The sequence below is a fragment of the Poecilia mexicana genome, unplaced genomic scaffold (assembly GCF_051168715.1).
Source record: "Poecilia mexicana isolate PSO_F unplaced genomic scaffold, ASM5116871v1 scaffold_17, whole genome shotgun sequence".
Lineage (NCBI taxonomy): Eukaryota > Metazoa > Chordata > Actinopteri > Cyprinodontiformes > Poeciliidae > Poecilia > Poecilia mexicana.
The window spans coordinates 7,398,394-7,425,000 of record NW_028263386.1 but is presented as its reverse complement, the minus strand read 5'-3'; the positions used below and the strand labels follow the sequence as shown (position 1 = coordinate 7,425,000).

The following is a 26,607-nucleotide window of genomic DNA, read 5'->3' as shown; positions in this document are numbered from 1 at the left end:
GTCGTCTGCAGGGACAGCAGAGGGAAAACATCTGAATAAACCTGTGCGGGTTCATTGAATTTCAACTTGTATATTCCAGAGTTACAGTTTCTTCCCTTGGTATGTTTATATTTTCCTCGAAGCAGGCTGTTTTTAAGAAATCTTCAAAATAAATCGTTTTCTAGGTTTTCAAATGTTCCTTCTGTGAACTTTTAAACTCATATTCAGTCCAGTAACATAACATTCAGTCCACACCACATAACTAGAACACAGCATCTCAATATATACAACCTGAAACTAAAGAATTAGTCTATTAACTCGTTATCTTTGTTCATACAGTAACTCTTTACGTGAAGGGATGTGCATAAACTTGACATAACTTCTGTTATGAACATGAAGGAGTCTTCATGAATGTTTAGTGCTTTTGTCATGAAGTGTCATTCAGTAAACTTTTATTGAAAAGTTGCATTAAAAGTCCATTAAAATTGCCAACTTTGAACTACTCAGTAGATAATGACACTTTAAATACAAAATTGTACCAAATCCTGCATTAAAAGTCCATCAAAAGTTTTAACTTTTCATTAAAAGTGTAATTATTTACCAAATGACATTCATGAAGACTCCTTCATGTTTATGACAGTCAGTCTTATGGACACCCCTTCAAATAAAGTGCTACTGTTCCTCCTGTGTGAAGGTGGCGCTGTTTTGTAAATGTGACTGGCGACAATAAAGCCACAAACAACTCGCGGCGTTTTGAGTTATTTGGATTCTAAGCTTCCCGATCAAAAAAGTTCTTTACTACCAGTGTTGTTTGCACCAATAATGTTTTAGAAGCAAATAAAAGAAAATAGACTGAAGTTGCTTGGCAAAAACAAACATTTTCTTTCAGACACTAGGTAGCACAATATAAATAATTAAATTTTAGCTGTAAAGATGCAGTTAGTCAGCGTGGGGTGCAGTGCTGTGTATCATAACAATGTTCAAAAACAAAAGTTCTGCCACTCAGCCTGAGAAACTTTCCACCGGTGTCTTCAGCTTTTCTTTTTAGTGACCCGGTGTTGAGCCAATTATCCTCTATTATTTTTAAACACAGTCCTTTGGTAAGCTAGCTGTAGCGTCGTACTTTGAGCTAACGTGACGTCAAATAAACTGTTGTTTACGTGCAGTACCTCGCTGACCACTAGGGGGCCACAGTTTGAGAAAGAGTGTTGTGTTTACATCTTTAGGCTTCTACTTTCTAAAATGTTTTATTGTTTTAATCAGAAAGCTTTTTATTGATACAATGTGTTAAAATGTTTTTATCTGAAAGCCTCAACCAACAGCTGGTTCACCACAACATGGTCTGCCACGAACGCTACAGCTAGTTAGCATAGCCACTGGTGATGGTGGATAAACAGTTTTCCTGTAATGGTAAGTTGTTTCTCCGCCATTGAGCAGCGAGTACATGAGGATGATTAACAATTGCTTTCTTAGCCAATACAGCTATTCTCATTCTGAGGTTTCTAATTTTTACCCTATAAACTTATTTCTCACTTCACTTACAGACGAGAAAATATGGATTGGGCTTCATTTGGAAGTCTGGGACATAGAGCCACTTGATCACGTTGGAGCCGGTCGTAGAGTTTGGAAACCTCCAGGGATAATCTGGAAAGAGAAACTTCACCATGAGATGGCTGTTTAAAATGTGTGGGAATGTCAACACGGTTAGTTCTGTGAAGAACTTTTAAAGTTAGGATGTAATATTATTATTATTATTATTATTTTTATATGATACAGATAATCAGAAAAAAAATCAAGCTCCTTTGTCTTCACACTGTTGTCCTGTTGCCATCTGCAGAAATGCACCGCTCCCAGTCAGAAACAACCAATTAGAATCAGGAGTGTCTTGACGGTGTCAATCATGCTTGTGTACACACTGCTCACATTCTCCCTCTTTTTCTCTAATATGCTACAGCTGGTTCACCACAACACAGCCTGTCAGTTTCCTGGGACGCTAAGTTGTTTTTCCACTATTAGCACATTCGGCAGCGAGTACATGAGGATGATTGACAGCGCTAAAACCCGCCTCCTTGCTCTGGTTGTTTGTGGTAAATTTCTTCAGACAGCAGTAGAAGCTCATGGAGAAGGTGGAGGAAATGTATCTTTTCACAGATTATTTGTCTCATATTATGCTGTCACGACATGGTCATAATTTTAATAAATATGTAAAACATAATTTTTAAAATAAAAGTTTCATACTGCAGCTTTAAATACACTATCTTCATTAGGATAAGATTAAAAAACACAAAACGCTCAGTCCAGTTTTGGAAACTTATGGCAACAGGAAGAAAACTAGTTTTAAATTTAAGGATAAAATATCTGCGTCTAGTCTGGACATAATCCAGGACAACATTTTAGATAAAAGCCAGGCAGAAATTTCACTCTTGTGATTTATCCAAGCGCACAAACCTTTACAGGCAGCCGGTGGGATCCCGATGCACACAAAGTACTGGACTGTGAGCATGCTTGCCAGGAAGAAGCAGTACTTTGACCAGATCTCAGCGATGGCTTTTCTTCTGCGTCGGTGCATGACCGCGATGAGGGCGAAGGCGTGGAGCATGGCGTAGAAATCCATTCGCTGACCAATCACGTTCACCACCAGCAGCAGGCACGTCTGAGACACCAGCGGAGGCGTCAAGCACCTCTCCATGAGACACACATTCACTACGTCACTGAATTTTCTACCTCAAGTCCAAACTTGTAGAAGAAGTAGTTGACGAAGTATTTAACGAAGCTGACGATGCCGATGTCGAGGTGCTGGCGAGTGACATCATGGAAGATGATTCTGGCTGCGGGAGGCGACAGCTTGTTCCTCAGCCTGAAGTACAGCTGGTGGCGATAGATGGTCACCTCAAAGGCCAGCAGCGCCAACATCAACAGGTTGTTCTGCAGCAATAACATTAAAGCTTTTAGTGAAAAAAATGAAGTAACTATGTTAACTTCAGTTGTTATGAAAATGCTTTTTCTGTATATATACACACCGCTCTGTAAAAACTGAGAGTCCTCTGCACTGAACCCTGTTGAAAACCTCGTGTTTATTCCTCCAAATATTGATTTCTGAGCTTTTCCTGAGTTAAAACATTAGTGTTGTTGTTTCTAAATAAACACAAACTTGTTTTCTTTAGATTATTTGAGGACTGAAATAACTGCATCTTTTCGTTATTTTGACCACTTCTCATTTTCTGCAAATAAAATGAGAAATGGTCATTTTCATTGTTGCTTTGAATATCAGAGACATGTTGTCAGTAGTTCATAGAATAAAAGAACAATGTTTACGTATGAAGAGTAAAATCAGAGAAACTGGTAATTTTAAGTGGCTTCTTAATTTTTTCCAGAGCTGTAGGACTTAAAAGAAATGTTGCTTCCTGATTGAACTCCTTGAAATTGGGCCTCTGTCTCTTTAAGAGGCTCCTGCTCATTCTGAAATTCCGCCTTCAGGAAGTCATTACAACAATGCTCCTCTATTAACCCTTTAACAACGTTTTTACCAGCAACACATTGAGCATTACTATGATGAGTTTAGCAGATGCGCAGTTTCACCAGGAGTTTGCTGATTGCAGCCGGCTAGTCTGAAGGAGATGAGTGGGGGAGGAGCTACATCTCGGAGGCGGAGCTAGAGCCAACCAGGCGTTTTGCACAGCTGAATGGTTGCCATGGAGATTAAAGGATTTCTCAAACATGCAACACTCAAGTACGTTTTTGATGAGGGAATAACATTATATTAAAAAATAAGTCAGTTTTACAAAAAACTGCCCCTTTAAATGTTAGAAATCAGAAGGATAAAGACAATCTGTTTGCAGTGGTTGGACATAGTGAAGTACTTCAGTACATTTCTCACATATCCAAGGATACTTTCAGTTTTTACACCACTATATTTTACATTCAGTATCTGTACTTTCACTATATTGCTATAACGTGTTGTGTGATGTGAAGACAAAAAAAGTAAACAATCTTCAACCTATATGCACATTTCTTGGTTTATCAAGCATTTTGATGACAGCATATTTGATCCCTCAGATCCTCTATATAAACGTGTTTTTACATATTTAGCAGAACTTCCTGCTCACCCTGAGGTATCTGAGCAGGTCTTCGTTATCCTTCCTCAGGCCAACCCAGTTACCGAGGTCAGATGTGTTGTTATACAGTGGCGTCTGCTCAAGACTCTTCTTAGCGTTTTCTGAGTAGAAATCTGGCTGTGCACACAAGGAGAAATTGTTTTTAATGTTTTTAATTAAACTAAAGTAAATATGAACACCAACATGTAAAAAAGCATGAAGTATTTACAGCTGAAATTAGAGGTTCACATTATTGTGGTACTTAGCAAATATATATAATTTTGGTAATGCTTGCTGGCCTGATTTAACTTCACATGCAATGAAAAACACAAAATGTCACCAAGTATTTTTGTCTGGTTGCAAATATTTTAGTGCACAAGAAATAAAGAGTAAAATAAATTACAAGTAAATTCTCAGCCAGAAAGAAGAGCTAGTTTTAAGTCAATCGTTTCTTAAAAGCTACTACTTCCACTGGCAGGTTACTTAACTTATAACAAGACATTTTATACATATAAAATAACATTTTTTCATAATGTAAGTGAAATAATCTGCCAGGGGAACTAGTATTGTTTCAATTAATATTAAGAAATTGTAGACTTAAAACAAGGTTCTGTATCTTGCTGAAAAGTTACTTGAAATAAGACAAAACTAACATAAAACTCTACCAAGATATTTCCACTAGGCAGTAAATCAGAAATACTTGATTTAGATTGTGTGTTTTTGCAGCAGTGTATGTAAACTTCTGGCTCTTACTGTTTGTTCAATGCGATGAAAATGAAATGTTTACAGTAGTGAAGCTTTCAGAGCAAACAAACAGTTTAGTGACACAAACTGATCCATGCAGTGACAATAAAACAGGTGAAGGTGATATTTACTACGGTGCATTTGTATTTTGCGGGCTCGATAGTCTTCAGCTGGTACAACATTTTACACACGATGATGACACACGTCCAGACAGTGCAAACACTGGAGGCAAGGGGTCGGTACTGGCTGTAGGGCAGCGCGAAGGCCCACGACGCCAGGAACACATAGTTGAGCAAAGACACCTGCAGAGACAATGCAGGCGATGTGGACATGAAAATGGTCACATTACGTCTTTTTCCACTCAGAACGACACAGAAATGCTTCTTTATTTATGTTCTTTTTGCAGAATGTTAAAGACAACAAATCTAAGAAGTAAAAAAAAAGATTTTTCAAATTAATTTCATATTATTGATATTATCTCCATGTGTAATTTCCAGCATGATGACAAGAAAAAACAGGTCTAAAATGTATTACTGTTCCTTTTAGTGTCATTCTGCTGAACACATTTAGTACTTTTATCCATATTTAATAGGTTCTAGCAGGAGATGATGGATCTCTTTGAGATGTCTGCATGTTGTTTGATAATCTAACTCTGCTTAGGATGTTGGTTCAACGAGACTTGGTTCAACGGAGACTAAAGTTTGTTAGATTTTCAGCTGGTTTGGATCACTTTCACACTTCTCACAATAATTGAAAAACCTGTTCCCCTTCTCGCCTCTGGGGGCGCTGCACCAAGAACCACTGAAGTTAACGACACAGAAACCTCAGAAGAAGGCATGAGCGCAACTTCCTTCTTCATGAAATGGAAACAAAAATGAATTAACATCAGATTTTAGCGTTTGTAGGATTTCTCTTTTGTACTTCATAAAAAGCATTTCTTCTGCTCGAGCTAGACTCACTTTTGTTTTGGTTGTATTTACCCAGAATGCCCTGCACTATAGTCCACTTCCTGCTTTTGGAGCAGTTTCCGGTCCACTTGGAGTTCACATATGCATTCAAACTGAGCCAGAATTCACTTCAACCGGACCGAGACAGATTTTTAGGGAGAGCAGAGTTCACCTTCTGGTCCGTATTAGAGTCTGATTGCACATCGCACCTCCACCAAATGAAACAAACTTTCAAATTAGAGTTGGATTAAAGCGAACTAAACATGGTTGGTGTGAACGAACCACTACAGTTAATGGGACTCAAAACAAGTCCACAGTCCACTTTTTTCAATCACATTAAATGCCGACAGAAACTTATTAAAGTTTGTTGTTTTAACATAAAGTAAAAAAGTTTAAGGAGCATGAATGTTTCTGTAAGGCACTGAAAACGCTGGACTATGACGGAGTATAAGAAAAAAAACATGGAGTTATAAGTTTCTCCACATTTTGTAAATTTTTTAGTAAACTAAACTGTACTAAAAATGTAGAGTTTCATTTAACATGTTTACAAGAAAATGCTTAATTTGTGAGAAAAAATGTCAAATATTCAAGACTGGAAGCAAAAACCTACAATATTAAGCTAAATTATTCTCTGACACAAGTCAGAAATTTGTAAGAAAGAAAACTCAGAAATTTTCAGGGATTATTAAGTCAGCTGAGACACAAAAAGCCAGAACTTCTGTGTTTGTTTTTATCATAAATGTATGCCTTTCGTCATGGAAATATAACATAATATATATAAGAAATATAATCTACAGTGGCCCCAATACTGTGCCGTATTCCAGCATTAAGTTTTAGATTAATCTGAATAAATGTTTTTTGAAATCTGGCAGGTATTTCTTAGTATTTTCAGACAGAAAACCAATAAATGATGCATCGGCTGAAGCTTCCTTACCTCCCAGATGCAGACGGTAACAATGTAGCACGATACGATCTTGATGATGTGGATTTCCAGCAGCCACCAAATGAACAGCTGCAGTTTGTGGAAATACTCCAGGAACTTGAGGAAGAGCACTGAGAGCCGGTCCACCACCAGGTGCCACTTATTCTTCAGATCTGAAGAAATAAAAAACTCCGTAAAAGTTTCAACTATCCTACACTTTTTCCTTCACTTTCAAACAGACAGAGATAAATTTTAAGAATACTTCACCAGGGTTTATGTAGATCTTTTAAAAGATTTCTAGGAATTTTCATTTTTCATATTAGTGGAAAACAGAAGAAGTTCTAAAAAACAATATAGACCAGATTATCTTTACCTGAAAGTAAAAATCCAGAAAGTTTAGCCCCTCACGTTTATTTTTGTTTAGGGCAAAGAGAGAACAGAGCATAGAATCTTCTTAAAATGGAAAATATTTGTCTTTAAATAACCAAGTATTTCTTTTTCTCTTGACCACATCTACTCAGCACTGCAAAAGCAAAATCTTAATCTAGCTCCACTGGCAGAAAACAGAAAAGGAAAGTACTCTAAATTTTAAATTTAAGTTGTTTGCTCTTCTATAGCTCTTGTTCTCTTGGCTTTACAGTTTCCTTATCAATGTTTACCATCAAGTTGGGTTGGATACATAAATAATTACAGCAACAAGCTGGTCAAATAATGGGATTTAATTTGTTTTTTAAGTTTAAGCTTTAAATAATAATCTCCAAGTTTAGTCAGTGACTTAAACATGCTCAAAAATGGGTTCAGATTCCAAACTTTACGTTTAACGATCTGAGAAATAGGAGGTACTGTAATACCCAGTTTTATATTCTCATAAAGGATATAAAATGTCCAACTCAGAGCGTTTTTAACAGAGGCCTTGTTGTTTGGATAAGAACGGATATAGCAGCGACAGCTCATTATAAACCGAGAGGTCCCGCGGAGCTTTGTTTTATTACCTATTTTATTTTCTGTGTGCATAAACTGCATTTTAATTTAAAACCAGCTTGACTTACTGAAGCCGAAGTAGATGAGAAAGTGAGCTACGCGCCGCGCCAGAAAGTAAAGCGAGAAATAAATCCACCGAATGCAAAAATCTGTAAGGCAACCCGATTTTTACCACTTGGGCTGCGTTGATTAACGACCAGCTGGTGAAGCTGAGCTTTAACAAACTGTACGTACGCCACGGGCTAAATACTCACAGGAACGGGTCTGCACACATAAAGCTGAATGAAACTGCTACCAAATAAAAAACACATGTAAACACTGGATTCTCCATGATGCACAGTGCAGACAAAGTACAGATGTTGTGTTTTCATCAATCCATACAACTTTAAGATATTTTGTTGGTAAAATTGGATTGTTTGAGGTGGACAGAATACCCACAAGTTATACTCATGTAAGAGTAGCACTACTTCAACATATTTTTACTCAAATTCAAGTAAAAAGTAGTCGTCCAGGAAATTAATCAAGAGTAATAAAGTATTTGGTAAAAAGTCTACTCAAGTACTGAGTAACTGATCAAATGATCAATAAATTAATATTTAAAAATTACAGAATGAGATGGACCAAAATACAATGTTAAGTGGAAATTTTGGTGTTTTAAAGACCAAAATGATGATAAATCTTATAAGAAACAAAATGAACAAAATCAGGAAAAAGCATTTTTTCCAAATCAGTTTCTTTCAATAAAAAACTTATAAAACTTAAAAAAAAAAAAAACTGCAGGTGTGAGTTTGAGTCTGGTGGATTTTTGGTTAAAACATGTTTGTTTTTCATTCAGTGCGTAGAAAAATCCAGAAATTTTACTCAAGTAAAAGTAGAAATACTTCATAATAAAATGACTAAAGTAAGAGTAAAAAGTATAGTGTAGTAAAAATACTCCTAAAAGTAAATTTACTCAACTAAATGTAACGAGTTACTACACAGTTCTGGACTCCTTTATGCAAATTTTGTTTTAATTAAAGCCTCATTCAAGGGTTTTAGAGAATAAAGAGCTTGTTCAAGGTCAAGCCACAGCATCTGACTCCGATTTAGGTCTGACTTTGACTAGGCCACTATAAAACATTCATAAAGGGTGCATTTTGTTTAATTTTTAGAACATTCATAAGTCAAAATGTTGGTCCTGGGACCTATTATGCAAAAGTCTAATTTTGAATGTTTTTTTTCTTCCATTTGGGTTTCAACTTCTTCTAAAAGAGGCATTTGGTGTTGTGAAAATGAGCCGTTTAAAAGTCTTTCCGATTGTTGAGTCTCTGCGCTGTTACCTAGCAACCAAAGCTGACCTCCAGCACATTTGGTCAGCTGATTTTATGGCTGCACAATGGCTGCTGAAAAGTGTTCTTTTGTTGACTTACCATTCAGAAACAACTTGTTGTATCTTGCTGGTCGTACAGGAGGCTCCACTTTCATTTTTCCAAGATGTACTGCTGTGTAATTGTGCATCTGTTTTCAGCTATTTTCACGTGTGAGTGCAAATGTTGAGTTCCAGCAGCAACTTACTTGGATTTAAAGTGACAAGACGCCCTAAAACAGCTCTAAACAGGCAGAACTGTACAACAAAAATCTCATTATCTAGGAACGATTTTGTGCAGAAAATGTAACGAACATGTTTTTATAGACCACAGACGTTTCTTTGAACCAACCTGCTACAAAGAAGCAGAGCAGGTCACCTTTAAGGTAAAAGTCTCAAGCTTTTATTTAATTAGTTATTTAGTTTAAATTCTGAACTTCTCCGGTTTGTTTTGTTTGGTGAACTAACTAATATAATGTTTCTTTTGTTCGGAGAGCGCCGCCTTGGCGCTGCGTACCTGAGCTCTGCTCCGTGCTCGGCTCCGGCTCCGTGGCGGCGCTGCAGCGCTGGCTCTCCTCCGTGCTGGACTGGCGCTGGTCGGAGAAGCTCTTGGGTTTCTCGTCGCTCATCTTGGCGTCGGTGTCGGCCACCAGAACGAGCGCCTGCTCCTTGTCGTTTCCCGAGCCCCAGCTACGCTCCTCCGCCTCCAGCTCCTCCCTGGGCAGCGCCGCCTCCACCGAGCTGGCGCTGAGCATGGTGAGGTCCTCCAGGCTCGCCGCGGGCTCCGCCAGTCTGAAGGCACGAAAACAACATTTAGTCGCCTGGACATATGTGCAAATATCAGTCTGCACATGTCTGCTTTAACACACTTATGAGGACCTCTGGGAATCTCTGCTTTCAGCGCTCAAAGTTCGTACTACGAATGTAGACTTGTCGTTTGTTAATTTAATCACCAATTTATAGTCACAAAAAGGTAATCAGCTGGATTTATTCAGTAAAGGGGATATTATGACACCAGCAGAGTTGAGTAGTAACTAGTTACATTTAATCAGTTATATTTACTTGTGTAACTTCTTTTTACTACTCTGTACTTTTTACTTTTACTTGAGTAACCTAACTATGAGGCATCACTGCTCTTGTTTGAGTAAAATTTCTGGACTCTCTACCCACTGTGAGTAACTTCAATAAATAAAGAACTAACTTGTTTTAACCAAAAAACAGAACTAGTGACCATCATGCAGTTCATAACCTGCTGATCATTCTCATTAGCTGATGAATTTGGGTTACTGCTCTTATCTAAATATCACTTTTTAGTCAAGAAAAAGTGATAAGAAGCCTCTTGAATGCACTATAAAGTCACTTTTTGTCTGTTCTTTGAATTACTTTTCACAAACTGGTGCGTTTCCGTCCATTCTGAGTCTCAGCTGGACCTAAAGAAACATCTGCAGCTTCATTTTACCACATAAATGTCTTGTAGAAACAAAAAGAAGCAGTGATTGTAAATGGGCACAATTATTTAAATTACACATCAGCTTTCAAACAATTAATTGCGATTAATAAATTCTTTAAATAATAGTCAATTAATTAAGTAATCGATTAATCATTAGCTGGAGAACACAGTCAAAAAAGCAATACATTTTGCATTTAAGATCTTAAAAAATGCCACTGTCTGAAAATATGTTTCATTGATAACTTGTCGTGTTGCAGTTTTAGCTTCACCTGCTTCAGCAAATCACTCATTAAGCACCTTTTGTTATCCATTTATTAATCAGTTAATCCTAAAACTAATCATCAGATCAATACACCGGTTGAATGTTAAGTCAAGCAAAACCGGATTAACTTTTCACAATATTGAAAGTATTTTTCTGAGCTGCAGGTGCATCCTACTGTTCACTAAAAATGCCATTTTAGGCAATAAAATATTTATTTTTTTGAATTATTTATTTGCTAATTTCAATGAATTTCTAGTATTGTATAAAAAGGCTTCAACAAAAAAATCTGCTGATTTTTAAAAAATCGATTAATCAATTAATCGTCAGAACAATCGATTAATCGTCAAAAACAGTTAATTGCAGGGCTGCCGAACTCTTTGCCTTTAAGTGTTTCACACTAGAAAGAAAAAGCTGAGATACTTATTTCAGGGACACATCCTATTAAGTTTTTGGGGGGGAAAGCTTATCAAGCATCAACAGCTCGTTAGGAGTTTGCTTTTATTGTCAGTAAAAAGAAGCTGCAGCTCTAAAGCTGTGGAGGTGGAAAACGCAGCAGACATGTAGAAATAATTTCCATGAATGAAACTCTGTGAAGTCGTTTTCTGATGAGCTAATTTAAAGAAACAAAGTCCTCATACGTATATTAAAACGACACCAACTCATTCACATTGATGCAGAAGTTAAATCGGGATTCCTCAGCCTGCTGCCTGCGCAGTGTTTCATCAGGCATTGTTATCATAAAGCAGTGCACATTCCCTCTGCATTCTTTACAGATGGTATTCCATCACGCTCTTCTTGCAGCAGTTAAATAGCAGCTGAAGGGAGGCAGGAGCGCCGTTCAAAGTCTCCTCAGGCAATGGAGCGCTGTCAAAGTTCGGGTTTGGCTTTCGGGAACCGGCCGCATATCAAGGCAAGCATTCTGCCATCCAGCAGTCAACACTTACTTGCTCTGTTGAGAAGGAATTTTTTCTTTGATGCTGCTCAGGACAATAAAGTTACACAGATGTGAATATTAACGACGAGTCGGAGGTCAGACCTGAAAATCACTCAGAGACCCACACAGATTTTAAAAAGCAGATTTTAAAAAGGTCGGGAGGACAGAAGGGTGGTGGATCGTTGGGAAGGTGCTGAGGAGAAAGACGACGTTCTCACAGATCCAAACATGCTGAAAAAAATACTTCTGTTAAATCATGTGTCAAACTCAAGGCCGGGGGGCCAAATCTGGCCCGCCGGAGCTTCTTGTGAGGCCCAAAAGGGTCGCATAAATAATAAACACAACCTTCAACAGTTCAGTGATTTCATATCGTTTTATGAAAACAGTTTTTATCTGCATACTGCCTAATTACATGAATCAGTCCCTCCAGATTTCGGGATTTCAAAATCGCGAAAATTCACATGAAATTAACAAAACCCCAAACTTTTTAATGCTAATCCATGAATATGAATTTATTGGAAAGTTTTGCTAAAGATGGTCAAAAACATTGGATTTAAGTGATACCAACTCCACCCTGCAGGTGGAAATAACAGTATTTCTTACTTCTACTAGTCTGCTGCCTCAGGCACACCATCAAGTTTACCAAGTATTTTAGTGCAGTTTCTAGTGCAAATATCTTGGTTTGCACTAGAAATTAGATGAAACAAACTTACAAGTAACTTTTCAGCAAGAAATATGAGGTTTTTAAGTCAACAATTCCTTCATATTGATTTAAAAAATTTCCTACTGGCAAATTATTTCACTTTTAACATAAGAGAAATGTGTTATTATGATTTAAATAATCTTCCAGTTGATTATTTTTTATTAATATTAAGGAATTATTTACTTTAAAAAGCTGCTATTTTATGCTGAAAAGTTACTTGTGTCTAATTTCATGTGTACTAAAGACTAGACAAAAATACCTGGTAGGATTTTGTGTTTTTGCAGTGTAATCCATGATTGATGTGGCAAGTAACAATAAAAAAAACACATTTACATAAGCTCAAATATTGCAAAAATGTTTTGGAAATATTTCTAAATCACTGATTTTCATTGCAAAAAATAAAAAAAATTCCCAAAACAATCACAAGATCCTGGAGGGACTGATTAGTGTGAAGAGATTGATTAAATAATATTGAATTATTATTTAATCTTAAGTAACAATTGAATGCAGATGCGGTTATTCATTAATACTTCAACAGTTTATGGTTTTATCAAAACATTCTGGCACAACAGGCTCAGGAAATGAGTTTGACACCCCTGAGTTGGAGGAATTTATGTCTTAAGAACGTTTTAGGGCTACAAGCAAAAGGCAAAAATTAAAACACCTGAAAAGGAAAACCAGTCGTGTGACGTGAAACATCTCAAATCCAGGGGGAAGTGATTACTGTGCAGCAACGGTAGAGTCCAAAAACAAGGAAAGAGGAAAGGTTTGGGGAAGGGAAGGACACATCCGGAGACGCTGGGAGCTGAAGGCGGGGAGCAGAGAGGAAGCGAGCAGATACCCACCTATTTATGATCAAATCGACACGCTCTCTGACTTTAATGTGGCTGTGAGAGAAGGGCGGCAGAGAAAGCACGGCAGCGGGTCACAGGCCAGGAGCGGCGAAACAAGAAGGAAACCAAACGCTCAAACTGGTGAGCGCACTGGGTTTACTGGAGAAGATCTGAAGAAAGTGGCTTCATCCGTATGTCTAACTAACTGTTATATTTATTATAAAACCAGCATTTTTGGTCCCAGCATCAAGATTTTAAAGTTATTCAGAGAACGACCAAATAGGAAAAAAATATATAAATATTTAATTCTACTTGGTTTTCAAATATTTAAAAATAACCAAAAATATGTTTTCCTAAAATATAATTTTACAATTCGTGAGTTCAGTATTGATGCATCTTAGAATCATTTCATCTTTGAATAAATGAATAAAACTGACACAAATCAAGCAAAGTTTGTCTTCTTGGGCCTTTATTTCCTGATTATTATCAAGTTATCGGACAAATGCCCTTGATGCCCCTGGTGCTACTGAAAGACATTTTGGTTATTAATTATCTGCGAGCTAAATACAAACAAATTGGTTGTTATAAGGACTAACAGCCAAAAAGATGTTTTGGCTTTTCCCCATTTTCCACAGAAAATTCTGGAAAATGGGGAAAATTGTTGTTTTCCATTTACTTTACTTCTAAAGTTACCTATTATTTTTAATCATGTCCCAGTTACAAGTGGGAACACCAATGGGATTTACTAACTTTATGCTAACTACTATTAGCACTGCAAGCTAACTTTTAATTTAACTGCATCCTTCATCCAAACTGTCTCTGCTGCTGCGGAGAAAGGCCATTTACTGAAAGAACAACGCAATCAGAGCAGCAATTAAGACAAAGCTGTACAAAAAACATTAAAATGTTGCATTTAAAATAAAAAGAAACCTTCTTTGTCTGTAAGCATGTTCTATCCAGAACTCTGCCTGTAGCATTTTTAGCTTCACCTGGTTCAAATTCTGTAAAAAAAAATAAATAAAATTTGCTATCCATGGATTAATCCAAACAATAATAAACCAATTAGCAGACACTACTTTCTTAGCTGCAGATGCATCCTTACGGCATTTTATGCAATACATTTTTTATTATTATTTAAAAAAGGAATTTAATTATTTGCTTTTTACATCTTTTAATTTATTTCTAATTTGCTATTATACATGATTAAATCGAAAATTGAAAAATTAGCTGAATGTGGAAATTTTTTTTCCCAATGAATCATCAGAATGATACACAAAAATAATAAATTAATGATTACGTTTAATGATTACATAGGAATCGTTAGATTACTATGTAAAAATGATTACATAGGAAGCTTTTTTGTAAATTAGAGCTTCAAAATCTTAAAAGATTTATAAATTTTCGCTAACAATGGCATATTGACAGTTCATCTTTAGGTCTATGTGAAGGTCACCACAAAATCTTCCAAGACTTTATAACTTTACAAGCAATCCCTGTGAAATTTTACAAAATAAATAAAAAATTACGCTGTTCCTTAAAAATAAATGTGAATCTAGCCTCACCTGTAGATGGTGCTTTCTTCTTTGGCTATCACGGCCTGCAGGTCGGTGAGCTGCAGGAAGGGTTCGTGGAAATAGTGCAGGTGGAGGATACACACCAGCAGGAAGGAAGTGGGAATAAAGATCCGAGTGAACAGCATGGAAACTGAAAACCGCTCCAGACCCAAGTCCTTCAACCTGCAACAGATTTAAAATAACAAAACAAGAGGAGTCCTGGAGTTACACATAAAGTAAAACTGTTTTAATTTAAATTTTCTCATCGCTTAAATGCAAGGAGCTATGAAATTATGCTACCAAACTACATCAAACATTTTTAGAGTAAAACAAAAACATTGGAAAAACACAAATCCACAAATTTTAGAAGTTAAATGAATGTTTCTAAATGTTTTACCATGTGTTTCACATGTTAATATTAAATTATATAAATGTGAACACTGAAACAGTGACGATCCTTCCATGTGCAGAAACTACTCTATAAAATTTCAACATGTTTCCATGTGTTGAAATGCATTTTCCACATGTGACAACATAATATACTTTCCACATGTGCTGTGTGTGTGCTGGATAAGATTTCACATGTGCAAGGTTTTCCTTTGTGTTTTATGTCACATTACTTTTACATGTGAAACCGCTCCATAAGTCAAATGTTTTCCCACGTGCTTCACATGTTACTATTAAATAATAAAAAATTTCCAAATGTGAAACATACTCTGAAAATCCTCTTATATGCAAAACCCTACTCTACGGAATTTCAACATGTGAAACTCTACAAATGTGAACTGTTTTCCCACATGTTAACACTAATATGTATTTTCCACATGTGAAGCTGTAAATGATTTCACATGTGCAAGGAAGGGTTGGAACTACACCACATTATTTCTACATGTGAAACATGAGGGAAACTGCTCCATATGTCAAAAGTTATCCCACTTTTTATGTTGCTATTAGATGCTAAAAATTTCCAAATGTGAAACAAACTTCAAATCCTTTTCTGTGAAAAATCTTTTCTCATGTGTTTCACATTTGGTGGAACTGTATGCTATCTAAACATGTAAAAACAGCTCACATGTGAAATGCTACACAGGTGAACTGTTTTCCCACTTTAAAACATGATATAATTTCCACATGTGAACCCCAGATGGAAATGATTTCACATGTGCAAGGTTTTCTTTTATGTGTTTCCACAACTCCATATGTGAAATATATGGGAAACTGTTCAACATGTCAAATATTTTCCCAGGTGCTTCACATGTTATAATTAGATTAGATTAAATCCTTTTATGTGCAAAACTTTTCTCATGTGTTTCACATTTTGGTACTGTCTGTCATCTCAACATGTGAAAACAGTTCACATATAAAACCCTACACATGTGAACTATTTTCCCACATTACAACATAATATTTCACATGTTAGTACTAGATCATAACATTTTCAAATGTGAAACATACATTGAAAATCCTTTTACGTGCAGAAGCTCTTCTTGTGTTTCACATTTTACTACTCTACGTCATTTCAACAAGTGAAATAATGTAGATATTTTCCACATGTGGGAATATTTTTCAAATGAGATTCTTCCATGTGTTTCACAAAATGTAATGTGAAATCTGTAGAACCTATACGACACGTTTTTATGCCTGCTTTTTTAAAGAGACACAGACGTGGTCCTGTTGAAATGAGAAATTAATCTAATGTTCCCACATGTGAAATGCATGTTTTTTTCACATTAACTTCTTCCTGAATAGTAGCAGTTCACATGTGGAAAACATTGATAAAGAATCCAGGGCGTTTCAGGTAAATCAATGGTTTGATGACGAAGCTGTTTGCTCAGATCCAGCTGGGCATGAAACCTGAGATGAGTCGGCGTCCTGCTATCAGTCGTTACTCACTTGTCGTCTGTCACATTCAGCGCTGATTTCCAGAAGCTGTCGGATCCATCAAACTGGAAGGTGTAGACGATGGTGAGGACCAGCATGGTGTACATCACTACAGTCATCCAGAAGTACTTCAGGATCCTTCTCCACCACTCGTAGTGAACCTGGAGCAAACAGCAGCCATTGGATTGTCACTGGGTTTTAAATTAAAATGAAGCACAAGATGTCAGGATTCTGAAACTAAAAGAGATTCAATTTAAATAGGACCTTCGTATCCTACAGATGTTACAAGTTTATTTCATGGAGACTTTCACAGATATGATACATCAGTTTCATAGAAACATACATCTGTTTGTCTTTTGAGAGATAAAACATTAACTAAATGCCACTCAGTGTCACTAATAGACTCAATCTTTGCTTAAAGATGACCTCTTATGTTTCCCTGAACTTGTCTACAGTCTACACAAAACATCTTCATTACATATTTGACAAAATCATTCTTACACCATGAGATTTTCTGTTTAGTTCTGCCTATTCTGCGTTGTTTTAAAGCCTCTCGTCACTATAAATCCAAATAAGCTGCTGCTGGCCACGCCCACCAACTCAACGTTTACACCCACATGTGAAAATGGCTGCAAACAGATGCAAAATTACACAACCGTACATCTTTAAAAAGCAGAAGTAGAGCCTCCTGCACAACCAACAAGAACCCAGAAAGTGGTTTCTGAATAGTGAGTCAACAACAAAAGACATATCTTTTCCAGCAGCCATTGTGCAGCTGAATAAAAGTGCTGGAACTGCACTGGGCTGGGCTGGGGTTGCTAGGTAACAGTGAAGGCCTGTTGATTCTGACTCAACAATCGGGAGGTTTTTGGAACAGCTCATTATCAAGACACCAAAAAACATGAACTTATTGTCTGGTTGGGTTTTGTAAGAACTTGAGCTGTTTTTAGAGTCAGTTAAGACCCAAAAGGAAGTATTGAAATATGTAATACCCAAAAAGTGCATAATAGGTCCCGTTTACGCACTGTACATCTGACTTTAGATCTGTAGGTCTGTAAAAACCTTCAGAGAACAAACCATTAATTATTGCTTCAAACAGAAGATGACCATGTTCTGTTTGAATTTTAAATCTGACAGAAGTTTTATACCAGACAAACCTTAACCAAAATATTTTTTACTTATTCATTTATGTCCCCCTCAAGACATAATAAGTGTAATTGTGTCTTTCAAAATAACACTTTAATTGTGCATTTGCTTATAATAAGGACTGATTTAGCATGTTTTATAAGAGGAAATTTAGCCAGGCACTGGTGTGGATACCTGGTAGAGCGCGACACAGGAGAGCAGCATCATCATGTAGATGATCTTGTACATGACGATGGTTCCTTCGAAGCTGACGATGAAAAACATCCCGCCACAGATGTAGATCCAGTATTTGACCAGAACGCTCATCACCAGGCCGCCCAGAACCTGCATGAGGTCCTGCTCTCCTCCCTCCTCTGGTTCCTCCTCCTCTACAAGAGCAAACAGCAGAAACACCAGGAAGAGTTCATTAAAAACATCTTGCATTTATCTGCAAGAAGCCACATATTTAAGACAAAACAGAGGTGGTGATTGTTTTATTTCTTTGGTTTTCAATTATTTTTGCAGATACAGTTGAGCAGATAGGCAATTATGATAACATTTACTTATTTTAACATTTTCAAACCAAATTAAAGATGCTTTAGCCAATTGAACAAACCATCTTAAGCTGGAGGTCACTAAAAATCCCTCCAGGAAGTCAACTATCAATAATTTACTCATCATTCACAAACTTTGATCATTTTCACCAATCATTACAACCGTTCCACAAATCTGACCAATCACCGCAACGTTCCTGTATTTTTCCTTTCTGACCAATCACTGCAAGATTGGCTGAATTTTGACCCACTTCTAATTTCAGATTTTTTTTTTTTTTTTTTTTTTACAGAATTTGAACTCAGTGAAGCTTAAAATGCTGCTTGAGTTCTGGGTGTAACATATTTACAGACAAATACGTTCTTTTCTTTTACTTTAAATGCAAAATGTTTATTTTTTTGTACGGTTTTGGCTTAATTAAGTCTTAATTTGATGTTCTTTCAGCAAATTAAGATGTAACAAATTAACTGTGTGGTCCAGTTAACAATTGATTATTTAATTAGTTGACAATTATTTTGATAATTAATCACAATTAATTCGATTAGTCGTTTGCCCATTTTTTATTTATTTTTTTGCTAAACTATTTTGGGATATTCTGTATGATTTCCTTATAATCTGTACACAATTCATGTTAACTTGGTTGAACAAAATTAATTCTTATTTTGCATAATTTCCCTGGACATGATGTTATTTGTATTAAGATTACTATTTAAAGAAGATAACAAATGATGTTGTTTTCACTTAAAAGTTAAATATGAACTATGTTAAAATCCTGTCTATTCTGGGGAGGATATGTGCAGTAATTTAAACTTTTTTAAAGACTACATTAAGGCAAAAATATAGCGTGGAAAAATTTTACTTTTTTTTTTAAAGTTGCTGCAAAAGTTGTACTTTTAAGCTGCAACAATAAAACAAAAATCAACATCCTGGAAGAACTGACTAATATAAACCAAATTAGGATTAGTGTAATTCTTACCCTTTTTCTTCTGTTCGTCCACAAATACGTCTGAAAGACCTGCGCTGTCTTCTTTTAGCTTCTCCTGTCGCTCTGTCAGCGTTTGTCTCAGCAGCAACCAGAACGTCAACAGACACAACATCTAGACAACAAAACGGTGACATTCAGAGAAGAAGAAGAACAAGAAGAAGAAGAAGAGCCTACGAAGTGATGAATTAACTGCGGTTTACATGAGGCGACTCAGAGCCAGTTATTGTTGGCCCAAAGCCACACAGAGCTGTTCAGCCTAAGCCATAAATTAGAACCGAGTGTGTAAACTTCAAAGCAGATGTTCTGGCTGTCAGATGGCTTATAGTAAAATTCAGTTGTAGTTATTATGAAATATTATTGCACTTTCTAACACCTGAAGGATAAACACACACGCACAGAAAGACCACAAAGGGGAAATCTTTAAATCCTCAGAGATATTCCAACCCACTCTCTGAAGTTTATTACACCGCTCTGGCTTGTTTTACAATTTAATAAAAACAGAATAAAAACAGAATAATTTCAGCTTCCAAACCTTGGATGAAAGCGAGTGGAACGGGTTCTTCTTCGAGACAAAGAATCCTGCGACCGGCGTCATGTTCTCAAAGCTCCAGATGTACTGCAGGACGATCACCAGGTTGCCGTAGGCCACCATGAAGGGGGACGACAGCATGGCGTACCGCCGCCGGTCCCGCACCATCCACAGGACGCACGACCACATGAGGAAGACGAAGGTCAGCCAGCTCACATAGGTGATGCTCCACGCCTGCAGACGATGCGGTGCTCATATTTTAATAATACCAGCATTAACACAGCACATTCCACCTTACTTTATTGTCCTAAAATGTTACGCTCCCATTTTCATGTTTATCTTCCAGTGTCTGACAACTAAACATGGCCATTATGACAGGATCCACTCTAATTAAGTACATAATATGAGCTGGTTAAATGTCCAGTGTGAAAACAGTATAAAAGTATAACACTAAGACAATTTACCTAAAGCTTCCTTGAACAGGTTAGGATGGATTTATGGTCTATACTAAACATGTTCATTACAATTTTTTGCACAAAATTATTTCTAGATAATGAGATTTCAGTCTGCTCCTTTCAGAATGAGCTGTTTATTTTAGGGTGTCTTGACACTTTGGCTGTGTCCGAATTTAGGGTCTGCATCCTTCGAAGGACTGGTCTACGTAGGACGGGTCCTTCGAAAGCCGGGAATAAACTAAGACCGGAAGAAAAATATGTGTGGATTCGGACAGGTGTAGCTTCACCAACTGTCCCCGCCCCCAGCTCAGCGTAACTCATGTTGCCAAGCAACGGTGACAGCGCGAAGCAGAGAGGAGAAAAAACAACGGAGCCGAAGTTTGTTTTTCAGTCATGTATTACTGATTTCTATATTATTCTTCAACTTTTATAGTAAAGGATGTTCCATAGTAAAAAGGAAATCTCTTAGTTTGATTCTAAAATGTTCAAATGTGTACTGCACTTTTCTACAAGGAATACAAATTATTCATTTACAAATATAATACTCTCCACATTGCAGATAGGACTTTACGGTTAAATAAACCTATTATGTTTGAAGGCTTAACTTTAATTAATCAATCAAACCAATGTGCCTCTGCTTTGAAATACTTTGTAAACCAAACATTTTCAACCAGACCTGTCTGAATAATATCGGTGTTTCACTCCCACTCATTGGGGAAAGCTAGCGGGAGTTTTTATAACAATGTGCCAGGAGTTAGGCGTTTTCTCTCGGTGTACCGAACCTGGAGCGCTGGCTGTTAAAGCAGCGGTAGCAGACAGGTCCGAAAATGTCAGAGCAATATTGCAATTAGGTGATGTATTGATGAACCGAGCAGATATTTGAGATTTACACACTTACATTCTCGCCTAAAAACGTTGTACCAAATCACGTTGTGTCATTTAAAGTGTTATATAGCTAAATAATTTGTCGCTATTCACCGCCATTGACGCTCTGCCTGAACGCCCAGTTGGAACCCGCAATGAATTATGGGATATCGTGGGCCGTGAAGGATACACCGGACCCATCCTTCAAATCTGGGGAAAAGAAGGACGCATTTGAAGGATGCATTTGAAGGAGTCTTTGAATTCGGACAGGCCTTGTCGCAACGCTATGACGTAATCGGCCTACAAATCCGTCCTTCGAAGGATGCAGACCCTGAATTCGGACACAGCCTTTAAATCTAAAGTAGCTGCTGCTGGCCACGGAGCTCTGCTTGGTTGCTAAGTAACAGGCGGGGCTTCTGGGGTTGCTAGGTAACGGGCAGTTCATTTGTGAGGTTACATTCTGGAGGTTTTTTGAAATGGTTCATTTTCCAGACACCGAGGAACATTAAGTTATAGGCAGAAAACATCTAGTTGTTTTTTTTTAAGCGTTGAGACCGAAATACATGTATAAAAATGTGCAAAATGTGAATTTTGCTCAATAGGTTGCCTTTAAAAATAAGGCACTAAGGCTTTCTACTGAGCTGTCTGTTTTAGTAGTAAACTAAGGATGAAATTTACCATGTTTCCCTTTATGGAAAAAAATAGAACTCAAACAAATAGATCATGTTCCTTTTAAATGTTACTCCACCTGGCATTTGCTTCACTCACCATCATGGCTATTAGAGCACAGATGTAGCTCTGTTTCATGATGAAATGGAAAACTTTCACCATCGCACCGACTCCTTTTTTCTTAATGTCATTCTCTTCTTCTTCTTCTTCTTCTTCTTCTGATTCCTTCAGTGCTGAATCCTCAGGAGGCAAACTCACTTCATACACAGACTCATCTTTTTTCTCTGTTTGGATGGCAATAAAATCAAGCGAGCATGTACAAAGTGTTATTGTTTTTAAAAAAGAATCTCCAGATATCCAGTCTACATGATTGAAAGATTAGAAAAATTGGAAAGCAGTTTGTTTTAATGTTTTAATCTGTGTTTTTAAAATAAAAAAAACAACAACATTATTTTCCTCTGACTGTTGCATACAGAGAAAAAAAAATCACTTTTGAAAAATACCCATTCTGGTGTGGAGAGAGAATGAATCTTTATGAATAAAAATAAGAAGATAAACTAAAACAGTCAACGCTAAAGGGGAATTAAGTTAAATTAAGTTAAACTAATATAAACAACTGAAGGTTAACATAAACTAAAATAAGATAAAGTAAAAGAGGCTAAAGTGAGACTACGCTAGGTTACAGTACGAAAGACAAGATAAACTAAGCTAATAAAAGCTAACAAAACCTAATATCAGCTTTTATTAGCTTATGTTATAGGCCTTTTGTCTTATATAAAGGAAGGTCAGACAAAGTATGCTAACACACAACAAGCTAAGGGGAGATACCTCAGTAAACCTCAAATAATGTAAAGTGAAAAATTTGCTAAGGTAATCGACAAGTAGATAAAATAAGCTAAGATAAAATTAGCTAATTTAAGCTAATATAAGATTAGAAAATGTAAGGCAAGTTAAGAAAAGATCAAAATGCTAGAAAAAGAGAAGATAAGCTAAAGTACAATTAGCTAAGTTGAGCTAATGTAGCCAGAGATTGAAAATAAAGAAGCGAGGAAAAGATAAGCAAAGCTAAAGTATGGCGAGCTAAGCTACACTAAATAAAACTAAAATATACCCAGTGACGCTAAACTGAAAATAAGATTAGCTGAGCTAAGCTAAAATTACACAAACAAATAATGTAAACAAAGCTATTCTAAGCTAAGACAAGCTAAAGAAAGGGAAGTCAAAGAAAGGAAAGGTCGTTTTTAGTTTTCCTCTTTTCCGTTATGAGCTCATAAAAGTGAAGACTGAGTTATTTAAGATCAGCTCATTGATCCTGTTTCTACCATCCGGCACAATGCCTCACCTCAGCAGTAAATAAACTTTAAAAACTCCAACAATAACTCAGGTATTTGTTCTTCAGGCATTCTGGAGGCTTTTCAATTACTATTTTTTTTTTTTTTGTTGCCATTTCCAACTTGTTTTTGCGCCGCTTCTGAGCAGTTTCTTCTCCACTTTCATCTTTTTTTATGGTGAGAAACAAATATTAAAAATGAAAGCTGTTTAAATGCTAAATATAAATAAATTAGAAGCAATTTAATCTAGACACCTTTCTGACATTCAGTCCATGCGGAATAAATCTAAATTTTAATTAGTTTTCCAGGATTTCTTCTGGTTCTTGGCTCACCTGTTCCGTCACTGAGCTTGTCCAGTTTATACTGGGGGGTTGAGTACAAGTCCAGAGACGCCGGTCCGTTTTCAATGGTGACGAAGTCAAAAGACGTCCCGTTTTGGGTGGGAACAACCTGAGGATCAGAGTCAGAAACTAAAATCAATCTCACTAAGAAAACACAGACGATAAGGGATTATGCTACTGTGAAACACTCAGCCTTGCAAAGGCAAAACAGAGCAACTGTGTGAGATAATTTTGAATTAATTAGACAGGTGCCTTATTACTCCGTTTTTCCATTAGTAGCAGATTTATTACAATTTCTGGTCATTCCAGTTAATAGTTTGTTACTGTGCAATGTCTTTGCAGGGTAATGGAAAGTTTTTTGCTACTTTTCACACTGCATTTCAGATTCAAGTTCCTTAGAAACCTGCTAAAGGACTTATTCATCTGGGGAATATTTTCTCCCTTTCTTTGCTCTAAAAAATGAGGGAACTACAGCTGCAAACATGCAACAGATGAATTTATACATGCTACAGTACGTTTTCCTAAAGTGTTGACACCGACAGTATTTTGACAGTAGCTATGTCTCCATTATGAATGTGTGCAAAACATTTGTTCATAATCCACTAATGTCGAAAAAACCCAATTTTGATGTTTCAATTAAAAACAAAACGAATTAAAATCACACGTGAATATTGTTTTCACACAACCAGTCATTACAAAACATGCAGCAACATCATCCTGCAACTACTTCTCATTACCGTCTGATTGTAAGATCATAATTCACATTAAAATATTCCATTCAAGGCTTAAGAATTGGCTACAGATGAACCAGAATTGTACTCATTTTTAAATATAGTAATTGTTTTTGTTTCAGTAGTTTTAAGTAAATTATTTAATATTTTACTTATGATTTTATTGAATCAACTGTTGATCTTAACTTTGCATTTTAATCAACTGTTAAAGGTCCTTCTAGGAACGAGTATTGTGAATTAGCGATGACTATATACACTGGTGTGCAAAAATTAGATTGTTTTGATACATGTTTTTGTATCTGTCCCTATCAGAAAATAAAATTACTGTCGTCTTCTTCGTTGTAGCTTGCACCAGTGACATCATCCGGTTATTGTGACTCATTTGATGTTTAAAAAAAAAAAAAAAAAAAAAAAAAGTGTGTCCTTTGCAGTCTTGGAAAATAAACATATTTCGAATACGGCCAAAGAAAATTCCTCACCCCAGCACAAAAAATGTACGATTTTTTTTTTATTTAATTGGCGCGTTTTCATGAAGCTAATTTATTTTTGAAATGTCAAATTGTGCAGTTATCGACACGTTACAGCTGGAAATTTGGCGCGTGCGCACAACACTGCAGGGCAAAAAGACGATTCTTTTATAAGCCACCCATAACTGCACTGTTAAAACAATCCCTTTAACAAAATGAGACCTGGAGATGTAGGCGTTATTAACTTAGTACAGGAAAGGGAAAAATAACACACAGAAAACAATGAAGAACAACTCAAAACCACTGTGGTCTCCTTTTCTCTTGCTACGCATGGACTCGTTGCCATAGCAACTCGCTGACAACAGCTAAACTAATGTTTCAGGATTCAACACTAAAAACAAACATTTCCCACACAAAGAACAGAACGTTCAGTCCGTTACAATTTTATGGTTTTAGGCTTGAAGTTCATTATGTGAGGATCTGTGTTTTCTGTGTATTTATTTAGAGGTTTTCGTGTGTTTAGTTCTGCTCCCCTGTGCGTCTCGGTGACGTCCTGATTGATCAGGACAGGACGTCTCGTTCCTGTTATTATCCCCCCTGTGTATTTAGTTCCACCTGTTGTCTGTGCTCCTTGTCGGGTCCTCGTCATTCGTTCGTCATCTGTCAGCTCCCAGTGCTGCCTGTGATTTTGAGTTTGTTTCCTGTTTTAAATCATCTTCTTAATATGTCAACCTGGGCTCGTCTGCGTTTTCCTCACCACCAACCAACACACATCATGACACATTAAGTGATCGCTGTGGTAGATTAGCTGCCGCTGCTCTTAGCCACCCTTTAAATTAGAAAATCAACACAGCAGTGGTTGATTATCTAATTTAAACGCTTGCTCTACTGATGATCTGTCAGAGTTGGTGTTTATGTTACCTTATTTGTTCACTTTTTTTTTTACCTGAACCAAAACACACCAGATTCCTCAGCACATCTAAAGTTCAGTCAAGCTAGCAGAACTGAACTATGTCCCTCTCCCTCGCTTTTTTTTTCTTAATTAAAACTATTTCCTGACCTTGTTGACAATTAGTAGCGAAGCACTGCATCCCGTTTTCTTTTACATATATTATACATTTAATATTTTGCACAATATGTTGCCAACTTGACAGCTAAAACCAGTGCTAGTCATCGTTAGCGAGCAGCTTTTGGGAGGTGGGATCTTGTGTGACGTCACGCTGCAACGTGTCTGTATGGAAACACAGCTACTAAAACCTAATTATTATGTTTTTGTAGTGCCGTATATGAGGATGCAGTCTGAAAAGCAGAAAGTATTCATTCACTTTCTCTCAGAAGACCACCACAAAGGGGAGTAGAGAATAGATTTAAAAACACATCCAGAGCAGTCGCACCTCAGTAGTACTGATGCCATCCTGGGTGGAGAGAAGCTAGGAGGAGGAAAAACAGAGCATACAAGGCGAGGCGTGTTATCGATGAGCTGCTGAAGTCAAAGGACCTCGTTGTTCTTTACAGTCGCTGATAAGCAGAAACAAAGCCGAGCGAGCGGAGCGACTTTGTAAATCCAGCCAGCGGCTCATCTGTGTGTGCTCACTAAAAGCTTCCAGACTGCTGCAGATGGCCGCCAGGGACAGACTACACACTTTGATATAAGAACATTGTCAGAAAGTGTGCTTGGGAGAATGGGATGATGATTTATTACACTGAGACAGAACGAGTAATGAAGCTAGAAAATAAACAGCTGCAGGTTATCACATTACAGCTAGTTTTCTGCTAATCTAAAATATTATTGTTTTGTTTTAGAATAAAAACGAGTTATTTGCCTCTTGAGCAGGTTCTCAGCAGTTAAACTAGCTATCTGGATTCCCAGCACCTTTCACATTTAGATAACAAACAAGATCATGTTTACTTAATCAAATGTCCGATAATC

The 26,607-nt window shown here is 36.9% G+C and overlaps 1 protein-coding gene across 6 annotated transcripts in view; it reads right to left on the bottom strand.

Annotated features, from left to right (window-relative positions):
* piezo2b (piezo-type mechanosensitive ion channel component 2b) overlaps nucleotides 1-26,607 on the bottom strand; it is a 125,174-nt gene that overhangs the window by 35,813 nt on the left and 62,754 nt on the right. For 4 of the 6 annotated variants that reach the window (XM_088014580.1, XM_088014579.1, XM_088014582.1 and 1 more), the window contains exons 10-24: nucleotides 23,471-23,588; nucleotides 21,907-22,091; nucleotides 19,823-20,053; nucleotides 19,282-19,402; nucleotides 17,949-18,142; nucleotides 16,641-16,789; nucleotides 14,757-14,930; nucleotides 9,530-9,804; nucleotides 6,699-6,859; nucleotides 4,949-5,119; nucleotides 4,086-4,211; nucleotides 2,704-2,904; nucleotides 2,428-2,632; nucleotides 1,522-1,623; nucleotides 1-5 (exon numbers count right to left, since the gene is read on the bottom strand). The exon at nucleotides 1-5 is cut by the window's left edge and continues 161 nt beyond it. In XM_088014580.1, the coding sequence (XP_087870706.1) occupies nucleotides 1-5; nucleotides 1,522-1,623; nucleotides 2,428-2,632; nucleotides 2,704-2,904; nucleotides 4,086-4,211; nucleotides 4,949-5,119; nucleotides 6,699-6,859; nucleotides 9,530-9,804; nucleotides 14,757-14,930; nucleotides 16,641-16,789; nucleotides 17,949-18,142; nucleotides 19,282-19,402; nucleotides 19,823-20,053; nucleotides 21,907-22,091; nucleotides 23,471-23,588 (2,418 nt within the window). Of the gene's footprint in view, nucleotides 6-1,521; nucleotides 1,624-2,427; nucleotides 2,633-2,703; nucleotides 2,905-4,085; nucleotides 4,212-4,948; nucleotides 5,120-6,698; nucleotides 6,860-9,529; nucleotides 9,805-14,756; nucleotides 14,931-16,640; nucleotides 16,790-17,948; nucleotides 18,143-19,281; nucleotides 19,403-19,822; nucleotides 20,054-21,906; nucleotides 22,092-23,470; nucleotides 23,589-26,071; nucleotides 26,108-26,607 lie in introns of all 6 variants that reach the window. The other 2 variants (XM_088014584.1, XM_088014583.1) reach the window with 1 other exon arrangement.